We start from the raw sequence: 21,406 nt of genomic DNA on the forward strand, positions 1-21,406 counted from the left end.
GATGAGACCTCAATAAAGGATGAAACCAGTCTGGATAGTAGTCCTTCCCATAATGCATAGCATGATACATATCTGAAAGGGAGAATATGCTTTGCATCATAGGATACTAATGCAACTGATATGAGGTTATAATCCTCTATACAGAAGTAGCCCAATTGTGAAGATACTTCATGCACCGAATTTGCTTACATTTGGATAAAGCATAGAATGCGAACCTATGGCACACGTGCCAGAGGTAGCATGTCCGAGAATATTGCTGGCACATCAATGATTTACAGGTGATATCCTTTTATACGCTTATAAATGATTCAACTTTTTTTTTAATTATTACAATACGTACAAATTAAATTTTGTTTTACATGAGAGAGCAGCTGTGAAGACGTGCATATGATTGGTGCGGTTCACGCGATCCAAAGATAGAGGCAATCGACAAGTGCTGAGTTGAAATGCTAATTCTCTTTAATCGAATTCCATAACATCTGAAACTGTCATAACAACATTCGCTATATATTTCCTAGTTTTAACACATTCATGATGGGTTGGTGTTTATTGTCTCAGTGGAACTTCTCATTACCAGCAGGCTCAACTCACACAAAGTTTCAACTCTTAGTCGAATTTTATTCCTGCTTGTTTGGGTTGAGCTGGTAGGCGAACTCACACACACAATATATGTACAGTGACCATATTTTTTTGGAGAAAACAAAGGAAAAATCATTAAATTTGTTTCAAATTTAGTGAAACAAAAGTTATAAAGCTTTTTAGTTTTGTTTCACTAAAACTAAAAAGCTTTATAACGTTTACTGTAAAATATAAGCACATACATAGCATTTTAAACAATCATATTATTACTTTAAACAATTTAATTTTGATACTTTACACAAGAATGAACTTTTTTAAATAAATCAGGTTTTGTGTTTTAAAAATTCATAAAACTGTATTCAAGTCATGTCAAGGTTTCATTTGGTATAAATGCATGCTTTCAATGTTTCGATTTTTAATTGGGTTTGTTTTTCACTGGTCCACATATTGTTCACTAAAGAAAATACTCATTCAGTGGGAACGTTAGATCCAGGGAGACATAAGCAAAATTCAATGATTTTTAAAATGCTTTTAAAAGATACGTTTATATGTGAAATATTTAAAATAGTCAACCCTACTGCATCATTTTGTCGCCATTCTTCGATCTTTTTGCTGGGACATAACTTTTATGCAATGAAACACAGTTGTTGACTTGAGTCTGTACAGCACAGTTTCTGTGGGAGGGAACAATAATAGTGCAATTGAGACAGCTGGAATAAAAATGGCGCTAATTAATAAATCACACTATTTGTTGAGAAATATATACAGACTGAGAAATTATACAGACTGCAAAGGTCTCTGTACCTTATTTAGGGATACAATAAAACTACACTTATTTTTCTTGCAACTGCAGTATAATGGCTTTGGGGAGGGCGTGTTTTTAACCGAGTGGGGAGCGAGTTACTATCGCCTCAACGTGAACATGTTTAAACATTTTTTCGAGTGCGAGGTAATATGCAAAACGTTTTGATGTCTTTTTTCGTAAAGTAAAATCAGAGGTGCGAGTTATATGCGAGGGCAAGTCATATTAGAGTGAATAAGGTAAGCATTTCGCTAACAAGTTCAGCTTTCCCTGCTCAGCTGACTTCTATGGTGAGTTATAATGCATAAATATACACTGAATGATATTATAAATTTATATATAAATAAATGTTATAAATAAAATAAAATATTATTTATAAAATATTATAAATAAAATAAAATATTATTTATAAAATATTATATATAATATATATTATTATATGGCCTGTGTAGCTCAGTGGATGTGGCGTTTGCACACCACGGCGCTTGGCCACACGAAGGAAGAGTTGGTTTCGAGTCTAGTCGGCGACTAGAGGAAATTTTTCTAAGCCTTTTTTCTACCGGTTCCCGAGTTAGTCGATCTCTGGCACGGGCAAGCAGGTTTTTCCTCCCGGAAACTCGGGTTTTTCGTCCTGTTAACTCAAGAAAATCGACCGTAGAACCCACATTATTTCAGACATTAAATATATTGTGTTAGGGTTAAAGACCACGAGATGGCGGCACATTTGAGCCGTCTCTCTTCACTCGTACCGCTTAATTAGTGATAGCCTTGGGCCATCCATCTCTGATTGGGTACCAGGGGAGATTGAACTGCCCACTCAGTCTCCAAAAGTTAGATAGGGCTAAATGGCCTCGCCTACTCCCGTATATGGGAATAAAAAGGCGTTAGCTGATTTTTTTTTTTTTTTATATATTATTATTATTATTATTAAGAGACACCTCCAGGGAGTCACTCATCAAGGAAGGCCACATACTACACACACTAGCTATCATACTTATTCTTGAATTCATTCACACTGCTTGCACTTACAACATCCAAAGGCAATCCATTCCAATCACGCACCACTCTCTGAGAAAAAAAATCTAGCCCTCGCACCCTTCTTGGCAGCCTTCATTCTCAGCTTCCAAGGATGCCCTCTCCCCACCCTCCATAAATTGAAAAATTCCATTAACTGAAATTCTGAATGACCCTTTCAAAAGTTTGCAAGTCTCAATCATATCACCCTCTTTCTAATGTTGCTAGTGTCTGCAGTCTACAAATTCTCAATCTGTCTTCATAATCAGTATTCCACAATCCTGATATCATTTTTAACACTCTCCTTTGTACTCTCTCCAATATATCAGAATCGCAACGGAAACCAGACCTGCATACAATAGTCCAAGTGAGGTCTCATCAAGGCCTTGTAAAGAGACAAAATCACATCCTTATCTTTACATGTGAACGTTCGTTTCAGGATAGCAATTATCTTTTGAGTTGTATTTGTAATCTTTGCCACATGACCCCTAAACTTTAACTTCCTATCTATTAACTCCAAGATCCCAAGCCTCATCAGTTTTCTAACCTTATAAAAATATAAGAAAACCTCCAATTGCTATTTTGTTTTTATTACAAGAGAAACACTAATGCAAAACGATTATATAATAATATTAATTAAATGTTTGCTCTATGGGGATATCGCACAATAAAATTGTTTATAAGCTCTTCTAAATTAAATTATAAGCTATGTCTGCCTCTATTGATATAGTTGCTAGACCAACCAATCTTTCTTGGGTCATTGTCGCAAATAATTTTTAATCAGTTTAAGCTTGGAAAACTTTCTGCACTTGCTCTGCAAACAGGAATTGTTATTGTAGCGACGGTGCCTGCCGCAATACAGCTGAACGAGCGCCATTATTAAGCCGCACCATGAGGCAGGTGGCATCTATACTATACCCTGTCAATGGTACTGGGAATGGATTTCCAGAATCAGTTGTGAGTTCCCCAACAGTGGATAAGTTTAAAGAGAGGTATGACAGGTTTTGTGGATATAATAGTTAAGTTGAGTCTTCCACAATGAGTCTCCAGACTCCTTGGAGACACCATAAAATAATAGTAATAATAATGATTTAAACAACGGAAAGTATGCATTCACTGATATGCTGGTTCACGTACACTAATGGTAGATAACAAGTGCATCGTGATGGAAGTCCAGATTTGATGTAAAATCATCCCTTGTTTTGTTGTTTACACTGCAGAGGATACTTCATTGTTTTCAACCAATTCTTTGAATGTTCTTGAATAAAAGCAGTAATCAATGTGGAGTATTTCCATTTTTAATTTATTCATGCTATTTCCTGATGAAATGAAACAGTTTTTTTTCACAAAACAACTCAAATTAAAGTTTTTTTTTTTTTACATCTTTGAATGTGGTTTAATACCAAAAAAGACCAATTTCTAATATGTCTTTTCTCCATAAAGTCTTCACAGTGAGAAACATTTAATTTAGTTATATTTGAGTTCAGCTATATCAATATTTAAAAATTAAGGTTTTGAAGGAGTTCAATGTTTGGCAAAATAACCAAATATCTGTAAGTAAGCAAGATAAAAATAAAAATCTAACTGAAAATGGCAAAAGACAAATAGAAGTTCCACTTATAATACTGCTATTTCATTTGAGCAACTTTTGTTCATCCTGTAGTATTTCTGAGAGTGCTCATCCAAATGCAAATAAATTTCAAAATGGATCATTCTAGTACAGTAATCTGATTCACCAACGTTAAAAATTTCCTACACTGTATTACTTGATTATAGTACAATCAAAAGGCAATTCATTGTGAAGTTAAACCTAAATGAGATAATATGAAATGGTTTAAAATCCAAAATGGTGTTTGTTTGTTTGTTTTTTTGCAAATTGAGGCTTTTTTTAAAAAAAAAAACTTCAACCAAAGAAAGCAAATTTATACTCTTTTTTTATTTTAACTTCAAATTTCAGATCATAAGAGTTTGCACTATTACAAATCCACAGAGGACAAAGTAACACTTTTATGATTTTAATAACCATAGCAATGATGATGATATGAACTTTGGCTGCAGCTTTTCAACATATGTTAAGAATAAATTCATTATAAAAGTGTCTGCTATAGTAAGAATTGTCTGCATGTAACATCTAATTATAGTAATCTCTAATTCTGTCAAGATCAAGTAAAGTATCCACATTAAAACATATTTTGCAAAACTGTCCTTTCATAGTTTAAAACCCATTAAAATGAAGATGAGACATGAACTGCAATATTAATAAATTATTTAAGCTAAGGAATTCCCTTTCTACAGCATCATCAGTCCTACATTTTCATACGGGCCACCATTATATATTCTTTGCCTATACTAATGGTATGTCCTGTGCCATCTTACTATGAAGATTCTTCTTCGTATCAATGACTACAATTCTTTATCTGAATTTAATCTTCCATATTGCCCAAGCAACTATTTACTTGTAATGCTGTTACACTTTACCCCTCCTAAATATATACACTCATACACCTAGGCCCTTCTCTGAAATCCATTTTAAAAAGTCTTGTTCCTAAATCTATCTTGCCTGTTAAGACAAGAAATGATTAGAAGAGGAAAGGGTTACATTAAGGTCACTTAAGGTGTCAAAGCTTGATAATTGGAAAGGGATCTCTACATCACTTTCTAAGGAATGTAAGAAAGTGACTATACATTCTAACTTAATGTCCAATCCTAACATACTTGTGTATACCCCATTAGGAAGTACCTACCAGGACTCTGATCACAAGAGAATGGGCTGGGAGCATGGGATTAAGCCAAAAAATAGTATTAGCTTAAACCAAAAGAAAAGGGATGGTACAAAATTTAATGCAGGCTTGGGCTTTGCCTGGTAAAACAAGGCCATACTATTTTTGTCAAGGAAATAAGCGCATACAGTGAAAAATCAACTAATTGAACTAATTCAACATTGGCAGAGTTCATAGGTACCAACAGGAAAGAAAACAAGTGGAACTAACAGGAGAATTAGTGAAGCACTTGGTTGACAAAATTGCCGTTAGAGGAACAAAGACAAAAAACAGGTCAGATTCCTCTCAATAACAATTACAAGATGTTAGTTACTACAAGGATGATAATCTTGAATGGCAGACAATATCGAGTGAGTGATATGGGCAAACATGAAAGTGCTACATTGAAGAATATAACTTATTTGTGCCTATGGTTGCAAAGAAGGTTCCACTAAGGAAGAAGTGCAGTAATTTTTAAAAATCATTTAAAAAAAGACAGCTGACAAAGAAAAAGTAAATTCTTGTTGGAAATGTAAACAGAAGAGTAAAGAATGAATGCCAGAACATAGAAATGTTCTGGGAGAGTTTCATGAGAAGAGTAAAACTAATAACAACATTAGGTACCTGCTGAATTTCTATTTAGGATATGGACCAGTTGTTATTAATATAATATTTCAGCAAAAAAAGGTTCACATGCACAGATTCACATGGAGAGAAGATTAAAGAAATAAAATTTCACTGGCTATGTTATTGTTGATGGTATCTACACAGTCTTGCCATAAATATTGTTACAACTTCCACACACTTTGTGCTGCCCACGGAATTGAACGAGCCTGGTTCAATTAGTAGCACTGTGTGCAGCCGACATTCATTTGTTTATCAGTAGAGAAAGAGATGCCTAGCTTTAAACTCATATGCTTTATTATTAATAATAAGAATAATAATATTATTATTAAGAGAGACCTCCAGGAGTCATGGCCTCATCAAAGGAGGCCACATACTGCATGCACACACAACATCCAATGGTAATCAATTCCACTCGGACATCGCCCAATGAGAGAGAAATCTAGCATTTGATTCCTTCCATATTTTTTACCTGGATACTATTTGTATGCTTTTTTCCAGATCAATAAATATATGTAATGGTGTTTATCCACTCTACTTTTCCACGAACCATCTCGATGTTGATTATACATATTACTTTGATAGTTTAATTGCTTATCAATTGCAAGAGGTAAAGGATTTAACTGATATATTTCTTCCAGTACTAAAGTGGGTTCTTCAGGTTAGAACAATCTTACAATGATAATTTATTGCAGCATTCTTTAATGGCATAATGTTTCATGCATGTTTCTTTCAATTTTGATAATCTTTTATGTAAAAAAGTATATTTAATATATTTGGTTGTACCCTGAAATGTTTCTTTAACAAAATGATTGTGTGAATCCTAATAATGGTAATAAAGACATTACCTGAACTCCTCAAATACATTTTCTTTTAACAAATAATAAAATTCTGTTTTCTTCATTAAACAACTTTCATAATAAACTCATTCAACTGTGAAAAATAAACTGTTTCAATGTCAGCTATTTAATATTTAACCCTTCATTCAAATACCAAATCCAAAACAGCATCGGAAAAAATCAATCACTGATTCAGAGTATGGACTTTTTTTGTCTAATATGGTATGGATGCTTGCATGTTGATAATCACTCATGTTGATATTTAGTAGTATAAGCATGCATCTATTGTATACCCACAGTTGTAAGAACCTTAGTTGGCTCGGTGCCAAGAAGAGTCAATTCATGTCGAAGGGGAAAAAGGAATAAGATGATGTACGTAATCATCACCAACACATGAAATCACATGCTTTATACATAAAATTTTCCAACTGTTATACAAGAAAAATAGTTACCACTAGAAAACTACACTGTCCATAAAAGAAAAGCTAATTTTCTGATGTATAATAATAAACAACTCATCCCCCAATATGGATTGATTACACTATTACTGGAATGGATTCTCCTACTCCTGCCATACATATAAGTGTCGAAAAGTCTTGTATATATGGTCGAACAGTATAGATAATAAATACTAAATTTATTTAGTTAATAAATTACACCATGATTTCCCCCCTAATCACCAAGGGCATTTCTGCCAAAAGATCCTATCAATCATCCAGACAAGAGATCAGCAAAGTTTTTTTTTTCCACCAAGAGTCAAATATTGCAGTTTGTATGTTCCCCACATAATGCGTGGGTCACATGGGGAGGAAGGGGGGAGGGTCAGTAAAAAATAATAGGGTTTATCAATGAAGTATCAAGCATAAAACATCAAAATTAAAACTTTTATTCTTCTTATAAATGATTATGAAAAAAAAGAGTACAAAAATCTGTTAAATATCAGATTTTTACTAAATATCAGTACAAAAATCTATTTCAATATCATGAACACAAACATTTAAATCACAAAAGTATATAAATAATGATAAATACAGGGTGTCTACATTGAGCCTCCACTGTTTCAAATGGTAAAAAATCAAAATGTGGAAATATGTAAGGTTTGGGTTGTTCAAACATTCCAGAGACCACGAGTTTCATCCAGAATTTTTTTCGGTGTCGCGATGCAGTGGTGCTGCTGGACAGGGTTGTCGTAGTTTTGTTGTAGTTTTAAACATGGCATCAGGGGCAGAGAAAGCACGAGTTGTCTGATGGTAAGCTGAGCTGAAATCAATCAAAGCAGTGCAGCATAAGTTCCATCAGGTGTACAAAACGGCAGCACCTGACCAAGAGTATTTTTGTGAAAAGAAAATTTCCTAATGACAGGAAACATTTCAAAACAACATTGAGGAGGGAAGCAGCCAATATCGGAAGAGAAGGGAGAGAAGATTCTCGAGACCTATGTGCGAAGCCCGACAAAATCCATTAGGAGAGCATCATGTGAACTGCAAATCCCTGCTCCAATGTTCACAAGGTTGTACTTTGCACGCGCATGATGGAACACCACACAAGATGTTTATCTTGAGACTGTGATGCACATGACAGTGAGGATTTTCACTCCCCCATATCCTGACATTGTGCCTGTTCACTTTTCTGCTTATATGAAAAGTGGCTTTGTCCACAAAGCAAATCTGGGAAAGAAAATCTGGATTCTCGTCGACACGTTCCAGTATTTCAGCTGCAAACATTACCTGTCTTGGCTTATCATTTTGTTATAGGAAATCAATCAAAAATTCTCTCGTACAGTAACAGATGTAAATCTGGAAGACTATTCCTAGGATCCGTTTCAGCATTACAATTTACACAAAATCTTAATAAATTTAGCTGCCTCACTTTACAAAATAATCTGGGAGATTGTTGTTTCCATCATCACACCTAGAGAAAGTGCCAGTTGGGCCTGTAGGATCCCACCACTCAGACCTGTTTTTGCTTTCTTGTCAGTGTACCTGCATGCTGTGCTCAGTGTATTTCTTTGTGCCCATGAAGATGCCTTGGTAACCATGGTGAAATAATTTAGCTAAATAAATTCAGTTAGTGATTATTATCTGAAGACGTTTATTTTGCTAAACATCACTGTAAGGGAGTTTTTGCTATTATCCTAAACAAAAATCCCCATTTGATTATTCCAAACATATAAATCCCAGTGAAACCAATGAAATAGGATATCATGTAACTCACTGTATGTGAAACTGAGTTATTTCTCACTATAACAAAGTGACCAAAGTCTCAAATGCTATTTCAATGGAAATTCAATACAGTAAACTTTCTGCTATAATTAACTAATTCTTTAGTCCTAATGAAAATCAGCAATATAACATAAATGCATTACTTTGATATTTCCCCTCAAAATTACATGAAGGAGAGAAAGAGAGAAAAAAAAAAAAAAACTAATACAAACCTATTAGAACAGGATGAAAAAATTTCTTCAATAAGTTCCATATCATTTAGTTGCATTGCAATACGCAAAGCTTCAGGAAAGTGTTTAAATTTACGAAACAACTGTAGAGCAGTCTTCAGAAGATTCGTATTTTCAGGTTCAGGAACATAAGGAACACAACTAGAAAAGGAAACTGACATAAGTGTTTTTGCCTATAATATCATATAAATCTATCTATATAAAAAAAGTTCATCCATGAGATATCTACATGCAAAATGGTAAATATGACATAACGAGACAGACTAGATCGAAATTAACTTTGATAAACTATTTTTATATACAAATATCTAAGTCACATGTTCATTAGTTGTTCAGAGCCAAGCATGTTATTATAACACATTAGGTTTGCAAAACATTGGCTATCAAATAACATCTTTATTACATCAGTTCAAAAATTAAGAACCTCAATCTATTATTACGTTTGTGTCACTGTCACCAGGTTCTACAAACTTTTCTATTCACATTTGCAATCAAACTTGAATCTTTATTTCAAATATTCTACAACTGAAAAACTAGGCATCTCAGTCTGTACCCCCATATTTGATAATTCCTTATGTTCTGATCTTAAGCACTTTTACTAATCTTATAAATAAGAGACTACTTACAAGGAAAGCATCAACGATCTTGTTCAGAAACATCTAATTTTTTGTGAGCAAATGCAACAATGACTGTAGCAAACACAGGACCACAGAAATAGTTTGTCATAGTGTATAGTTTGCTCTAATGAATACCTCTAGTTAGGCCTTTTTCAATAGTTTGCTATAAGTGTCTACTATAGTGAGAGCTGACTGTACAGTGAACTGAAGTGACTATATGAGTCACTTTATAATTTTAATAGTAAACACGAATATCAATTTGGCGATTACTGTAATTTGCTCTTTTATGGGCTCACTACATTCAACAGATCGTGATTTGAATCTTAAGTGCATAAAAATACTGTATTTATATAGCAATTACAATATAAATATCAGTTAATATGACATATGCATTTTGGATATTAAACTACAGTAACATAACAAAAAGCAGAGAGACTTCTACATATGCTGTTCAAGTGAAACAGCATGTAATACACACACACACACACACACACACACACACACACACACACACACACACACACACACACACAGTATATGCAGAAGAAATCATCGTTCTTGTTATGCATTAACATTTTGGTGTTATCAATTAATTACAAAAGATATTTATAGAGTGAAATTCTATTATAAGTGAGTGGAAATATTCAAGCTTAAAAAAAAAAAAGTGGAATGAAGTAATTCATTTGACTAACAAAGTCAACAGTTTGTACTTGGAATTACTTAAACTGTGGAAGAATGAATTTTAATTTTAATGATTCTTCTTACCCTTCAGTTAGTCTATATACACAGTGCAGTCCATAAGTTTTATGACTTGATTTGTTGCACATACAGACAGTACTAGTGATCTATCAGTAAACATGCTAAGTAATACTAACTAATGTCTACACCCCTAGAGAGTGAGGTTAGTTTACATTTCATAGTGTGCAAGTTATGTGTAAAGTGCTTTTTCTTTTCAATGATATGAAAACTAAATAGAAAATTGCAATTAAAATTTTATGTTCTTTCTGCTACAGAAACCCTAAAAAAGCATATGAAAATGGAGCTCTAAACTGATTTAATATCTTCAGTGGGTATTCACGATTGTGACAGAAGGGTTCGATAGACGATGACACAAGAAGTGACCACCCCACATCAACTCAAACTCAAGAAAACATTGCTGATGTCAGTGAGCTGGCATAACAATAGTTGAATGACATTATGGATGATAGTGGAAGCTTCAAACATCCCAAAGAGCACCATTCTTCACATTCTGATTGAAGATATAGAGAAGAGGAAGTTGAGTGCACACTTGAACAAAGAGAAGATCGAGTCACATCTTGTCAGGACATTATCGTGATGATAGATGCAGAAGAAATTTTCTTTGACAAAATCATTACGATAGATGAGAGCTGGTGTTTTCTCTACAATTCCAAAACAAAGTGACAGAATTTTAAATGGATTAGTGAGACATCCCACACTGAAGAAATTGAGATTCTAAAAGTCGTGCATCAAAACGATATTATTATTATTTTTTAAACTCTCAAGGTGTGGGGCATGAAGAATTCATACCAGAAGGGAGAACAGTGAATGCAAAATTTTATAAAAGAGGTTATGGATTTTCTCCTGAAAAGCATTCACCATGTTCATCCTGCTGCATTCCAGTTGTGAGATTTCTTCCTATTGTGCAATAACACACCCACTCACAAAGCTGCAAATGTGAATCACTTTATGACACACAAAAGTATCTCCACTCTTCACCACCACCCCACTCACCAGACTTATTCTCCCACCAGACTATTTTCTGTTCCCAAAGTTGAAAATGAAGCTCAAAGGAAAGAAGTTTACAGATGTTCCAGCTATCCCAAAAGCTGGAACTGATGAATTAAAGACAGTTGAACAAGCAGAATTTTCTGCAGCTCTCCGAAAACTGTATGACAGTGCTAAAGCTTATATAGATGCTAATAATCGTATTTTGAATAGCAAATGTATTTTATCTTTCTCTCAATGTGTTTTTGATTTTTTATAATTTCTGTCCTAAAACTTATGAACTGCTCTGTATAGTCTTGACATAACTCTCCGATCTGACTTTTCCTATGCATCACACGTTCCAAAATAAAGGTCCAGAAACTAACACACACACCTCTAAAATAAAGGTCTGGAATCTAAGTTTTGGGTAGGTAGGGATGAAAGCCTTCATTCCAATAAGAATTATTTCAGTTATTTGGTTGGAAAGGTGTTTGTACAAGAAGAGCAAAAACAGGTTAGCCACAGGTGCTAGAGTAGAAATCAAAGCTCATTCCACATGGTACTACTCCTGTGTCAAAGGATATGAGAATGAGATTAGTTGAGTAAGGGTGTTCTGTAAGAAAGGAAACTAATGAGGTTATGATCAAAATTACCAAGAGAACAGCTGATATCTACAACATATTTGTTGTAGATGTCAGTTCTGAGCTGTGAAAACACTGAAGGACCCCAAGTAAGATAACTCACAGTTTGGGGATTTGGCCAGCAGATAATCAAGCTTCAAAGATAAATGATGAAAGAGGTCAGTGGTGAACAGAAATTGTGAATAATAGCAACAAGAAATAAATATAACTGAATGGAGAGAGAAAATTTTGAGCTAGAGCAGATCATAAGCAAATTCAATTTCAATGGCATTGTCTGCTGTTCTGCAGCAAATGTTAATAATGTACATTATAATGCTGTCATATTGCACTTCTGATGACATTTTGGATGCTACATTTACATTTCTGTGTTTTTTTTTTTTTGCAATCTGCGGCACAGTGAAACCAGTAGAACTTCCATGAAACTACTTTGAAACATGGAAAAATGTCAATAATATAAATTTGAATACAAGAGAATGAAATGTGTGATAACAATGGAAATCTTTTTGATATATGATTTGTCATTGTCTTTTACTTCTTACACTCATTCATACAAATATATATATATACTTTCAAAATATCCAGTGAGTTGTCATGGGAGAAGTAGACCCAACACTCATAGTGAGAGAGGCCTTCACCAAAGAAAGATCATCATCATCAAATTCCTGCCATGTACCCTCAAGGGGTGTACAGGATATGATAGTACTACATGAAAAAAATTACATCATTACTAACTTCCTATCTACAATTTTCCTCTAAATCAGTCTGTTACTTGTCAAGACTCCAACATTATCAGATCTTATATTTCTATTGTCTAAGGTACTTTGTACCATATCAATCCACCTATATCTTGGTTTTTCCTCTGGGTCGTTTTCCTGCCAGCCTGGCAGAGAACACTTGTTTTGCTAATCTTTCTTCGCCCATTCTGTTTAAGTGACCATACCACCTGAGATTAGCTCTGCTAATGCATTCCTGGATGCTGACAATGTCAAGTTCTTTCCTAATATCCTCGTTTTTAATATGATATTGGCATTGATGCCATCTGTTCACGTCTCTAATCTTTCTCAGGACTCTCATATCTGCGGTCTCTATTCTTATGTCAAGTGTTTTACTTCTGACCAAGGGTTCAGATTCATAAGTTAAAACTGGTTTGAACACTGTCTTGTATACAGCTAATGTAGTGTTCCGACTAATTTCTCTCTTATTCCATATGAATTTATTCAATTGACTTCCCACCATACCAGCTTTGATGATTCTGTTATCAATTTCTATATTGAATTTACCATCTTCACTAAAAATTGTGACTAAACAGCTGAAATGTTTCGCATGTTCCACAGGTTCTCCATTCACAATGCAGTTGACATTTTCAATGATTCTGCCTATTTTCATTGTCTTTGTCATTTTACTGCTGACCTTCATACCATATCTATTACAACAGTTATTCAACTTAATCAGAGAATCTTGCAGACTTGTAGATGATTTATTTAGAAGTATAACATCATCTGCATAAAGCAAAGAGCTGACATCAACAACTCCAATTTTCATATCACGTTTAGTACTACTTTCCTTCATAATGTGATCCATATAGATAATGAATAACAGAGGGGATAATGTACATCCTTGTCTCGCACCAGATTTAACATTAAACCATCTTCCTGTACTTCCTTCAATTCTAACTACTGACTTACAACTCAAATAAAGACTAAGTATTGCTTGATATAATGCCCCATTTACACCATATATCTGTAGCATACTGAATAGCTTCTCTCTTGGCACATTGTCATATGCTTTTTCCAAATCGACAAAACTTAAATATAGATTTTTGTTTATATGCCCATGCTTTAAATATTTAAATTAAATACCTCTGTAATTCTCACATTCAGTTTTATTTCCCTTTTTATATATGGGTAGTAAGATATCTCTACTCCAATCATCGGGAATTCGTCCCTCTGTCCACACCTTCTGAACTATGCAGTGCAGCCACTGTAAGACTTTTATACCACCATACTTCAGCATTTCTGGTCGAATATCATCTATTCCTGCTGCCTTTCCACATTTCAAGACTTTGATGGCTTTTTCTACTTCAAGTATGGATATGTATTCCTGACATAGTCAGTGTTTTTTACCACTGTGCTGTCATCACTGCTTGTTTCATTTAGCAGTTTTTCAAAGTAATTACTCCATAATTCAAGGATATCTTTTTCTTCCGTTTTCATATCACCTTTATCATCTCTAACTCGTTTTACAGCACTCTTTCCTCCATTCCTAAGCTTCTATAACAATCTCCAGAATATTTTGCCACCTTCTTGATATTTTTCTATATTCTTGCCAAAGTCTTCCCATGACTTTTGTTTAGCTAGTTTTACATAGTGTTTAGCATTCTTGCATTTGTCTCTGTATTCTCTAAGAGCACAAGCTGACTTATTTGTCAGGAACTTTTGATATGCTTTCTTCTTTTCCTTCACTGCCTCTAACTTCCTGTGTCCACCATGGAGTTCTGATTTTTCTATCCTTGCAGTCAACCTCACCACATGCCTTTCTGGCTGAATCAATCAGGGTTTTCTTCAAGGCTTGCCACTGAATCTCCAAGGTTTGGTTCGTGGTCTCAAACTCTCATTTTTTCTTCAATAATCTTTGTGTATTGTAGTCTACAGTTCACATCTGAGAGCTGCTCAACTGTTATTCGTTTAAAACTTTCTTACATGTTATTCTTTTCAATATTAAATTCAATTTTATCCTGCTCATGACTAAATAGTGATCACTTCCAATTTCAAATCCTCTGTACACTCTTGTGTCCTGCACCAGGGAGAAAACATCACTATCAACAATAACATAGTCAATGAGACTTTTCTTATTCCTTGCCTCTTCTCTCCATGTGAATTTGTGCACATTTTTATGTTGGAACATGGTGTTAGTAATAACCAGTCCATGTCCTGAGCAGAAATCCAACAGATATTTGCCATTATTATTAGCTTTGCTCTTTTCTCCAAATTTTACCAAAATATTTTTGTATGTCTCACAATCATTTCCTACTCTGCTATTTAGATCCCCAACAAGGACCAACTTTTCCTTTTTCACTCTGTCAGTTGCTTTTTCTAAAGCATCAAAAAATTCCTGCATTTCTACCTTAGTAGAACTTCTGTGGGACCATAGGCAAAAATAGGTCTCATTGTCCAGTTCTCCAATCTCATATTTGCCCACATTACTCTACTTGAGACTGACTGCCATTCAAGAAGATTAGCCTCGTATTTTGTGTCGAATACTATGGCTGCTACTCCTTTTCCTTGACTGTCATTGCCTGAATGTAACATTTTGTATTTATTGCTCAGAAAGATCTCACCAGTTTTTGACTTTTTTGTTTCAGTCACCCCTATTATGTCGATCTGGTACCAAAGATAGATATCAGTTGAATATGATCATCAATTGAAAACAGCTCAAATTACATTTGAAATATTTGATATTATCAAGGTATTCCAAAAATGCTAATTTTACAAATAAAAAGTAGCAACTAACATGGCATATAAAGCTTTGTTAAAATACACTTGACATGAAAGTGGCATACATCATCATCAAATTCCTGATATATAACTGGTTGGCCGAGTGATTAAAGTATCCACTCTGCAGTCAAAAGGCTGCGGGTTCGAACCCAGGCGTTGGCATGGATGTTTGTGCTTGTCTGTGAAAATATTAGTGATGGTGGTCGGCGGTAGATGGCATTGGTGTAGATGATGAAAGTAGTAGTAGTTAGTGGATTGAGTGGTGGAGAGTTGTAGAATAGGTGCTCACCCTCAATGAGTCTTTGGACTCCCTGGAGGTGTAATGTAATAATAATAATTGTAATAATAACAATAATAATAATATATGTAAGCACAAAAATGCAAGGATAAACACTTCTGGGAACCTTACAAAAAAAAAATTATATATTAAACAAATACATATACACACACACACAAGATAGTTACAGATAACAATTTTCCAGATATAAGGTACTGAAAGGCAGTCATTAAAATTAGTCTGTAGTAGAATTTCAGCAATTATTTTGAATAAATCATGAATGCTATTATGTAGTAATTGCTTAAAAAGTATCCTATGGCTAATGTCAATTCTTTGTTGAGCAAGAATAGTTGAATATGACTGACATTCTAAAATACATTTTTCTCCTGATCTGCCTGTTTAATCAAAATATTATAATTTAGGAACATGGAATCCCCTCCCACCACTAAATTCCTCAAAGGACCAGAGCAAACAGCAAAAAGTCAGTTACTGAAACAAATGCCAGAACACGTCCCAATTCAACATCAACAGAGTTTATGATTGGTATTATCTAGATAAGAAGCACCAATGGAATAGAAATGGAACTAGCAGAAGAATTGGATAAGTACCAGATTGACATAACAGGTGTGACTGAAACAAAGACAAAAAACAGGTGATATCTTTCTGTGCAACAAATACAAAATGTCATATACAGGCAATAACAATCAGGGAAAAGAGGGAGTAGCTATAGTATTCAACACTAAATATGAGGATAAACTTCTTGAATAGCAGGCAATATAAAGTAGCGTGACATGGACAAATATCAGAATGGGGAACAATAATGAGACTTATTTGTGCTTATGGTCAACACAGAAAGTTCCACCAAGGAAGAAATGGAGGAATTTTTTCAGGCATTAGAGAAGGCAGCTGGCTCAATGCAAAAGGAAAAGTTGGTCCTTGTTGGAGATCTAAACAGCAGAGTAGGAAATGATTACCAGACATATAGAAATGTTTTGGAAAATTTGGAGAAAAGTGCAAAACTAATAATAATGGTAAATGCCTGCTGGATTTCTGTTTATGTTAAAGAGGCAGTGAAGGAAAAGAAGAAAGTATATCGAAAAGTCCTAACAGGTAAGTGAGCTTGTGCTCTTAGAGAATATAGAGAAAAATGCAAAAAAGCAAAGCACTGTATAAAACTAGATAAACAAAGGTCCTGGGAAGACTTTGGAAAGATCATAAAAAATAAATATCAGGAAGGTGGCAAAATATCCTGGAGGCTATTGAAAAAGGTTAGAAATGGAAGAAAAAAAGCACTGTAAAAGAAATCAGATGATAAAGATGACATGGAAACTGAAGATAATGATATTCTAGATGTCTGGAGTAATTACTTTTGAAAGACTACTAAATGAAACAAGCAGTGTCAGCATGATGGTAGAAAACTCTCATCAGGAAAGCAGTCAGGAATCAAAAACCTGAAAAGCAGAAAGGCAGCTGAAGTAGATGAAATTCAGCCAGAAATGCTCAAATATCTCATCATCTTCCTTTTACCCTCTTTTACCTTGCGGTGTCGAGGGTATGCTCAAATATAGAGATATATAAGTCTTACGGTGACAGCACTGCATAGTTCAGAAAGCCTGGACAGAGGGTCAAATTCCAAATGATTGGGACAGAGCTCTCAATGTACCCATCTATAAAAAGGGAAATAAAACTGAATGTGAGAATTACAGAATAATTTCCCTACTGAGTGTTCCTGGTAAGATTTATGCAAGTATACTTGAGAAACAGCTAAGAACAATTGTTGAAGAGAAGCTTGAAGAACAAGCCGGATTCAGGCCAAACAGAGGTTATCAGAATGAGGTTTTCATTTTAAGACAAATAGTTGAGAAATCCTGGAAATATAACAAGGATTTTTATTTAAGTTTTGTTTATCTGAAAAAGGCATATGACAAAGTGCCAAGAGGATAGTTCAAAATGCTATAGTTATATGGTGTAAGAGGGACATTATATCAAGCAATATGTAGTCTCTATTTATGTTGTAAGTTAGAAATTGGACTTGAAGGAAGTACAGGAAAATGGTTTGAGGTAAAATCAGGTGTGCAACTAAGGTACACATTATCTCCACTGTTATTCATTATCTATATGGATCACACTTTGAAGGAAAGTGGTATTAAATCTGATATCGAAATTGGTGATGGTAATCTTAACTCTTTACTTTATGCAGATGATGTTATACTTCTATATAAATCCAGTACCAGTTTGCAAGATTCTCTGACTAAATTGAATAACAGTTGCAATAAATTTGGTATGAAAATCAGCAATAAAAAGACAAAGACAATGAAAATAGGCAGAAACACTGAAAACATCAACTGTATTCTGAATGGTAAACTTATAGAACAAGTAAAACAATTCAGCTATTTAACCACAATATTTAAGTGAAGATCGTAAATTAAATAGGGAAATAGAAAAGAGAATTAGTAAAGCTAGTATGGTAGGAAGTCAGCTGAATAAATTAATATGGAATAAAAAAGAAATTAGTCAAAACAGTAAATTAGCTGTATACAAAACAGTGTTCAAACAAATTTTAACTCATGGATCCGAGGAGCTAGGTTAGAAATAAAACACTTGATCAATGACTAGACCTCTGAGAATGATTAGTGGAGTCATCAGATGACATTGATGGGAGTATAATGTTATACTCCCATCAATGGCAGTATAACATTAAAAATGAGGATATTAGGATAGAACTTGGTTAGCATTCAGCAATGTGTTAGTAGAGCTAATCTCGGGTGGTATAGTCACTTAAACAGAATGGGAGAGAAAAGATTAGCAAAACAAGTGTTCTTTGCCAGGTTGGCAGGGAAAAGATGTAGATGAAATGATACAGTAAAAAATGCCTTAAAAGACAGAAATATAAAATCTAGTAATATTGGCATCTTGACAGATAACAGATTAATTTAGAGGAAAATGGTTGATCGGAGTTAGTAACGGTGTAATTTTTTCAGGTAGTACCATCATAATTATCCTGTACACACCATGAGGGTACATATGAGGAATTTGATGATGATGCATTTCCAAACCTGGTGTATCAATAACTTCCCCCTTCTTATCTCTAGAAATATACAATTGCAAGTGCAACTCTAAATCTAGAGATGCAAAGGAAAAAACACTGATTGCAATGATTGTCTTTGTTAATTGATTTTTGTAGGTAACATGCAATGGTACAAACATAAAATAAAAAATATTCCTAGATATTTATATATGTTAGAGCCAAAGTCCAAAATCTGCAAGTTCGCACATTGGCCATACTAATTAGCAAAGTCTGACACACATGCTATAATTTTGTTTCTTCAAGCTTTGACTAGCCAGTTCAAGATTTGGCCTATCACAACCTACCAAAATACAAAATCAACCACTTTATTGTACACTCCAGCCCAGTAGCTGAATGCCTGAACATGCTAAAACTTGTAATCTAGCCAGCCAGTACTGAATAGGACTTTGCAGTCTGGCTTGATAGTGCAAGTGTTATTGTAAGTTGTTTGGTGATACTGACTATGTTGTTTTCATTTTTGTAAAATAACTTTATGACTTTGACTTCGGAGAGAGGACAGAGTAATGGAGCAAATTGTACAAGAGAAGCAGCCATGATATGAAAAATTTTTTTAATGATGTGCGGAAAATGTTAGACGATAAATGTGAGAACAGTGCACTATTTACAAAAGAGAAATACTATGAATCAAGTGAAGGAAGATAAAGCCAAAACAAAGAAAGACAGTGTTGATTAATGTCATTTAAGATCTGATATCATCGTTGGTGGAGCAGAAAAGTTAATAGTTCCTGTCAGTGAAGATAATACTACAAATTTGCATTACGTACACACTCAGGAATTTTTTACATTCTTCAAGACACTTAACATTAAATTAGGACATGGAGGACAATACATGGGTGGAAAGAGTAACACAGCAAGTATAAAAATGTAACTAAAGAACATATCACATTATATCTGTGTCAGGCCAAACTCATTTCAGGCCATCGTCAGGCCATTCCTCACAAAAGGTGTAGTTTCTAAGTAGATGGTTTTTAAGGAATTTAAATCAAAACATGAAGTTGATCTTAGTGACATGCAAAGTAATGCTAATGGATAATACAAGTTCATACTTAATTATCAGGATCACTTGATAAAATCTGTATTTTTATGACCACTTAAAAACAAAAGAGCAGAAGAAGTTGCATTCAACCTGTTGGATATTTTCACTATTTCACTATTAGTGGAGCTGAAGTGTGTTGGAAAGACAATGGAAGAAAGTTCATAAAGAAAGTAATAAGTGAACTTAATAGTACATGGTCTGAACTAAAGATATTACACTGTAACCGAGACATACTCAAAGTCACAGTTCTGTAGAAAGAGCTAACCAAAGCATTCATGAACATGATTATTACATGGATGCAGACAAATGAATCATGACATCAGGCTCCCTTGGCAATTACCAGAATTGGCCAGCCATTTTGCAAAACTGACCAGATTTCAGACTTTGGCACTAACATATATATAACATAACAATTTTAAAAGTAAATGTTGTATATAAACTCGAAATAAGAAAACATTAATTTTTAAGGTATTTTATATACCATGAAGATAGTTCATAAATATTAGTTTAGCAAGAAAATTACACTAAGAAAACTTGAAATTGGCATATTATATACATTGCTGAATGCATAAAATTGTGCCCACTTGCCCAAAGTCAAATAGATACATTACAAATGTGAAGTGAGCTATTGTCGGATACACCACATATGTGAAACATAGCTAGCCATGAACGTCTTAATGTTTTCTGTTAATCATACTTTTAAACATCTAACAGCAACTCGTTACTAGGTATCTGAATGAACAAGAATGGGCTAGAAATTTGGTGCTAGCAAACTGTATTTCACATATTCTTAAACTACATGCAATACTAAAATGGTACAAAATGATCCAACAATGCCACATGGCATTATGTAAATTATATCAACGTTTTTGGACTTCTAAATTATATCATATTTCTGGACTTCTGCTACCTTCACATTTTTCCACGTATGTTTCTTATGTTGATTGTATGCTTGTCTTCAATTCTGTTGAGTTAGAAATTGTTCCAATAGCTGAGATTACCTTGTTCTTAAGAAGCAGCAGAAAAACTGAAACAAGTGAGATACTTCTAAATGCTAACTATAATATGTATGTATTGGAAAAAATTTGGCAATAGAATGATTAGACAGAAGGATTTAACATTAAATGTGAATATATAAAGTTCTACAATAACAAGCAATTTCAAGAACAGTGGTGTGGCAGATTTCAAAATGGTTAACTGGACAATACATTTCACCTCTGAAAGGTGCTCAAGCTTCATTCGTTTTAAAACTTTCTTAGACACTCTTCTTTTCAATATGAAATTCAATTTTATCCTGGTCAAAACTAAATAGTGATCACTTCCTATTTGAAATCCTCTGTATACTCTTGTGCTGAACCAGGTGGAAAACATCGCTACTAACTATAATATAGCCAGTGAGACTTATTTCTTGCTTTTTCTCTCCATATGAATTTCTGCACATTTTTATGTTGAAACATGG

General features: G+C 34.1%; 1 protein-coding gene across 1 annotated transcript in view; it reads right to left on the reverse strand.

The window, feature by feature from the left end:
* Rpn1 (regulatory particle non-ATPase 1) overlaps positions 1–21,406 on the reverse strand; it is a 243,607-nt gene that overhangs the window by 177,424 nt on the left and 44,777 nt on the right. The window contains exon 6 of the mRNA XM_090416189.1: positions 9,052–9,210. Within this exon, the coding sequence (XP_090272315.1) occupies positions 9,052–9,210 (159 nt within the window). The remainder of the gene's footprint in view (positions 1–9,051; positions 9,211–21,406) is intronic.

The sequence above is a fragment of the Typopeltis vanoorti genome, chromosome 3 (genome assembly GCF_054136105.1).
Source record: "Typopeltis vanoorti isolate ZY-2024b chromosome 3, IOZ_Tvanoo_1.0, whole genome shotgun sequence".
Taxonomy (NCBI): Eukaryota; Metazoa; Arthropoda; class Arachnida; order Uropygi; family Thelyphonidae; genus Typopeltis; species Typopeltis vanoorti.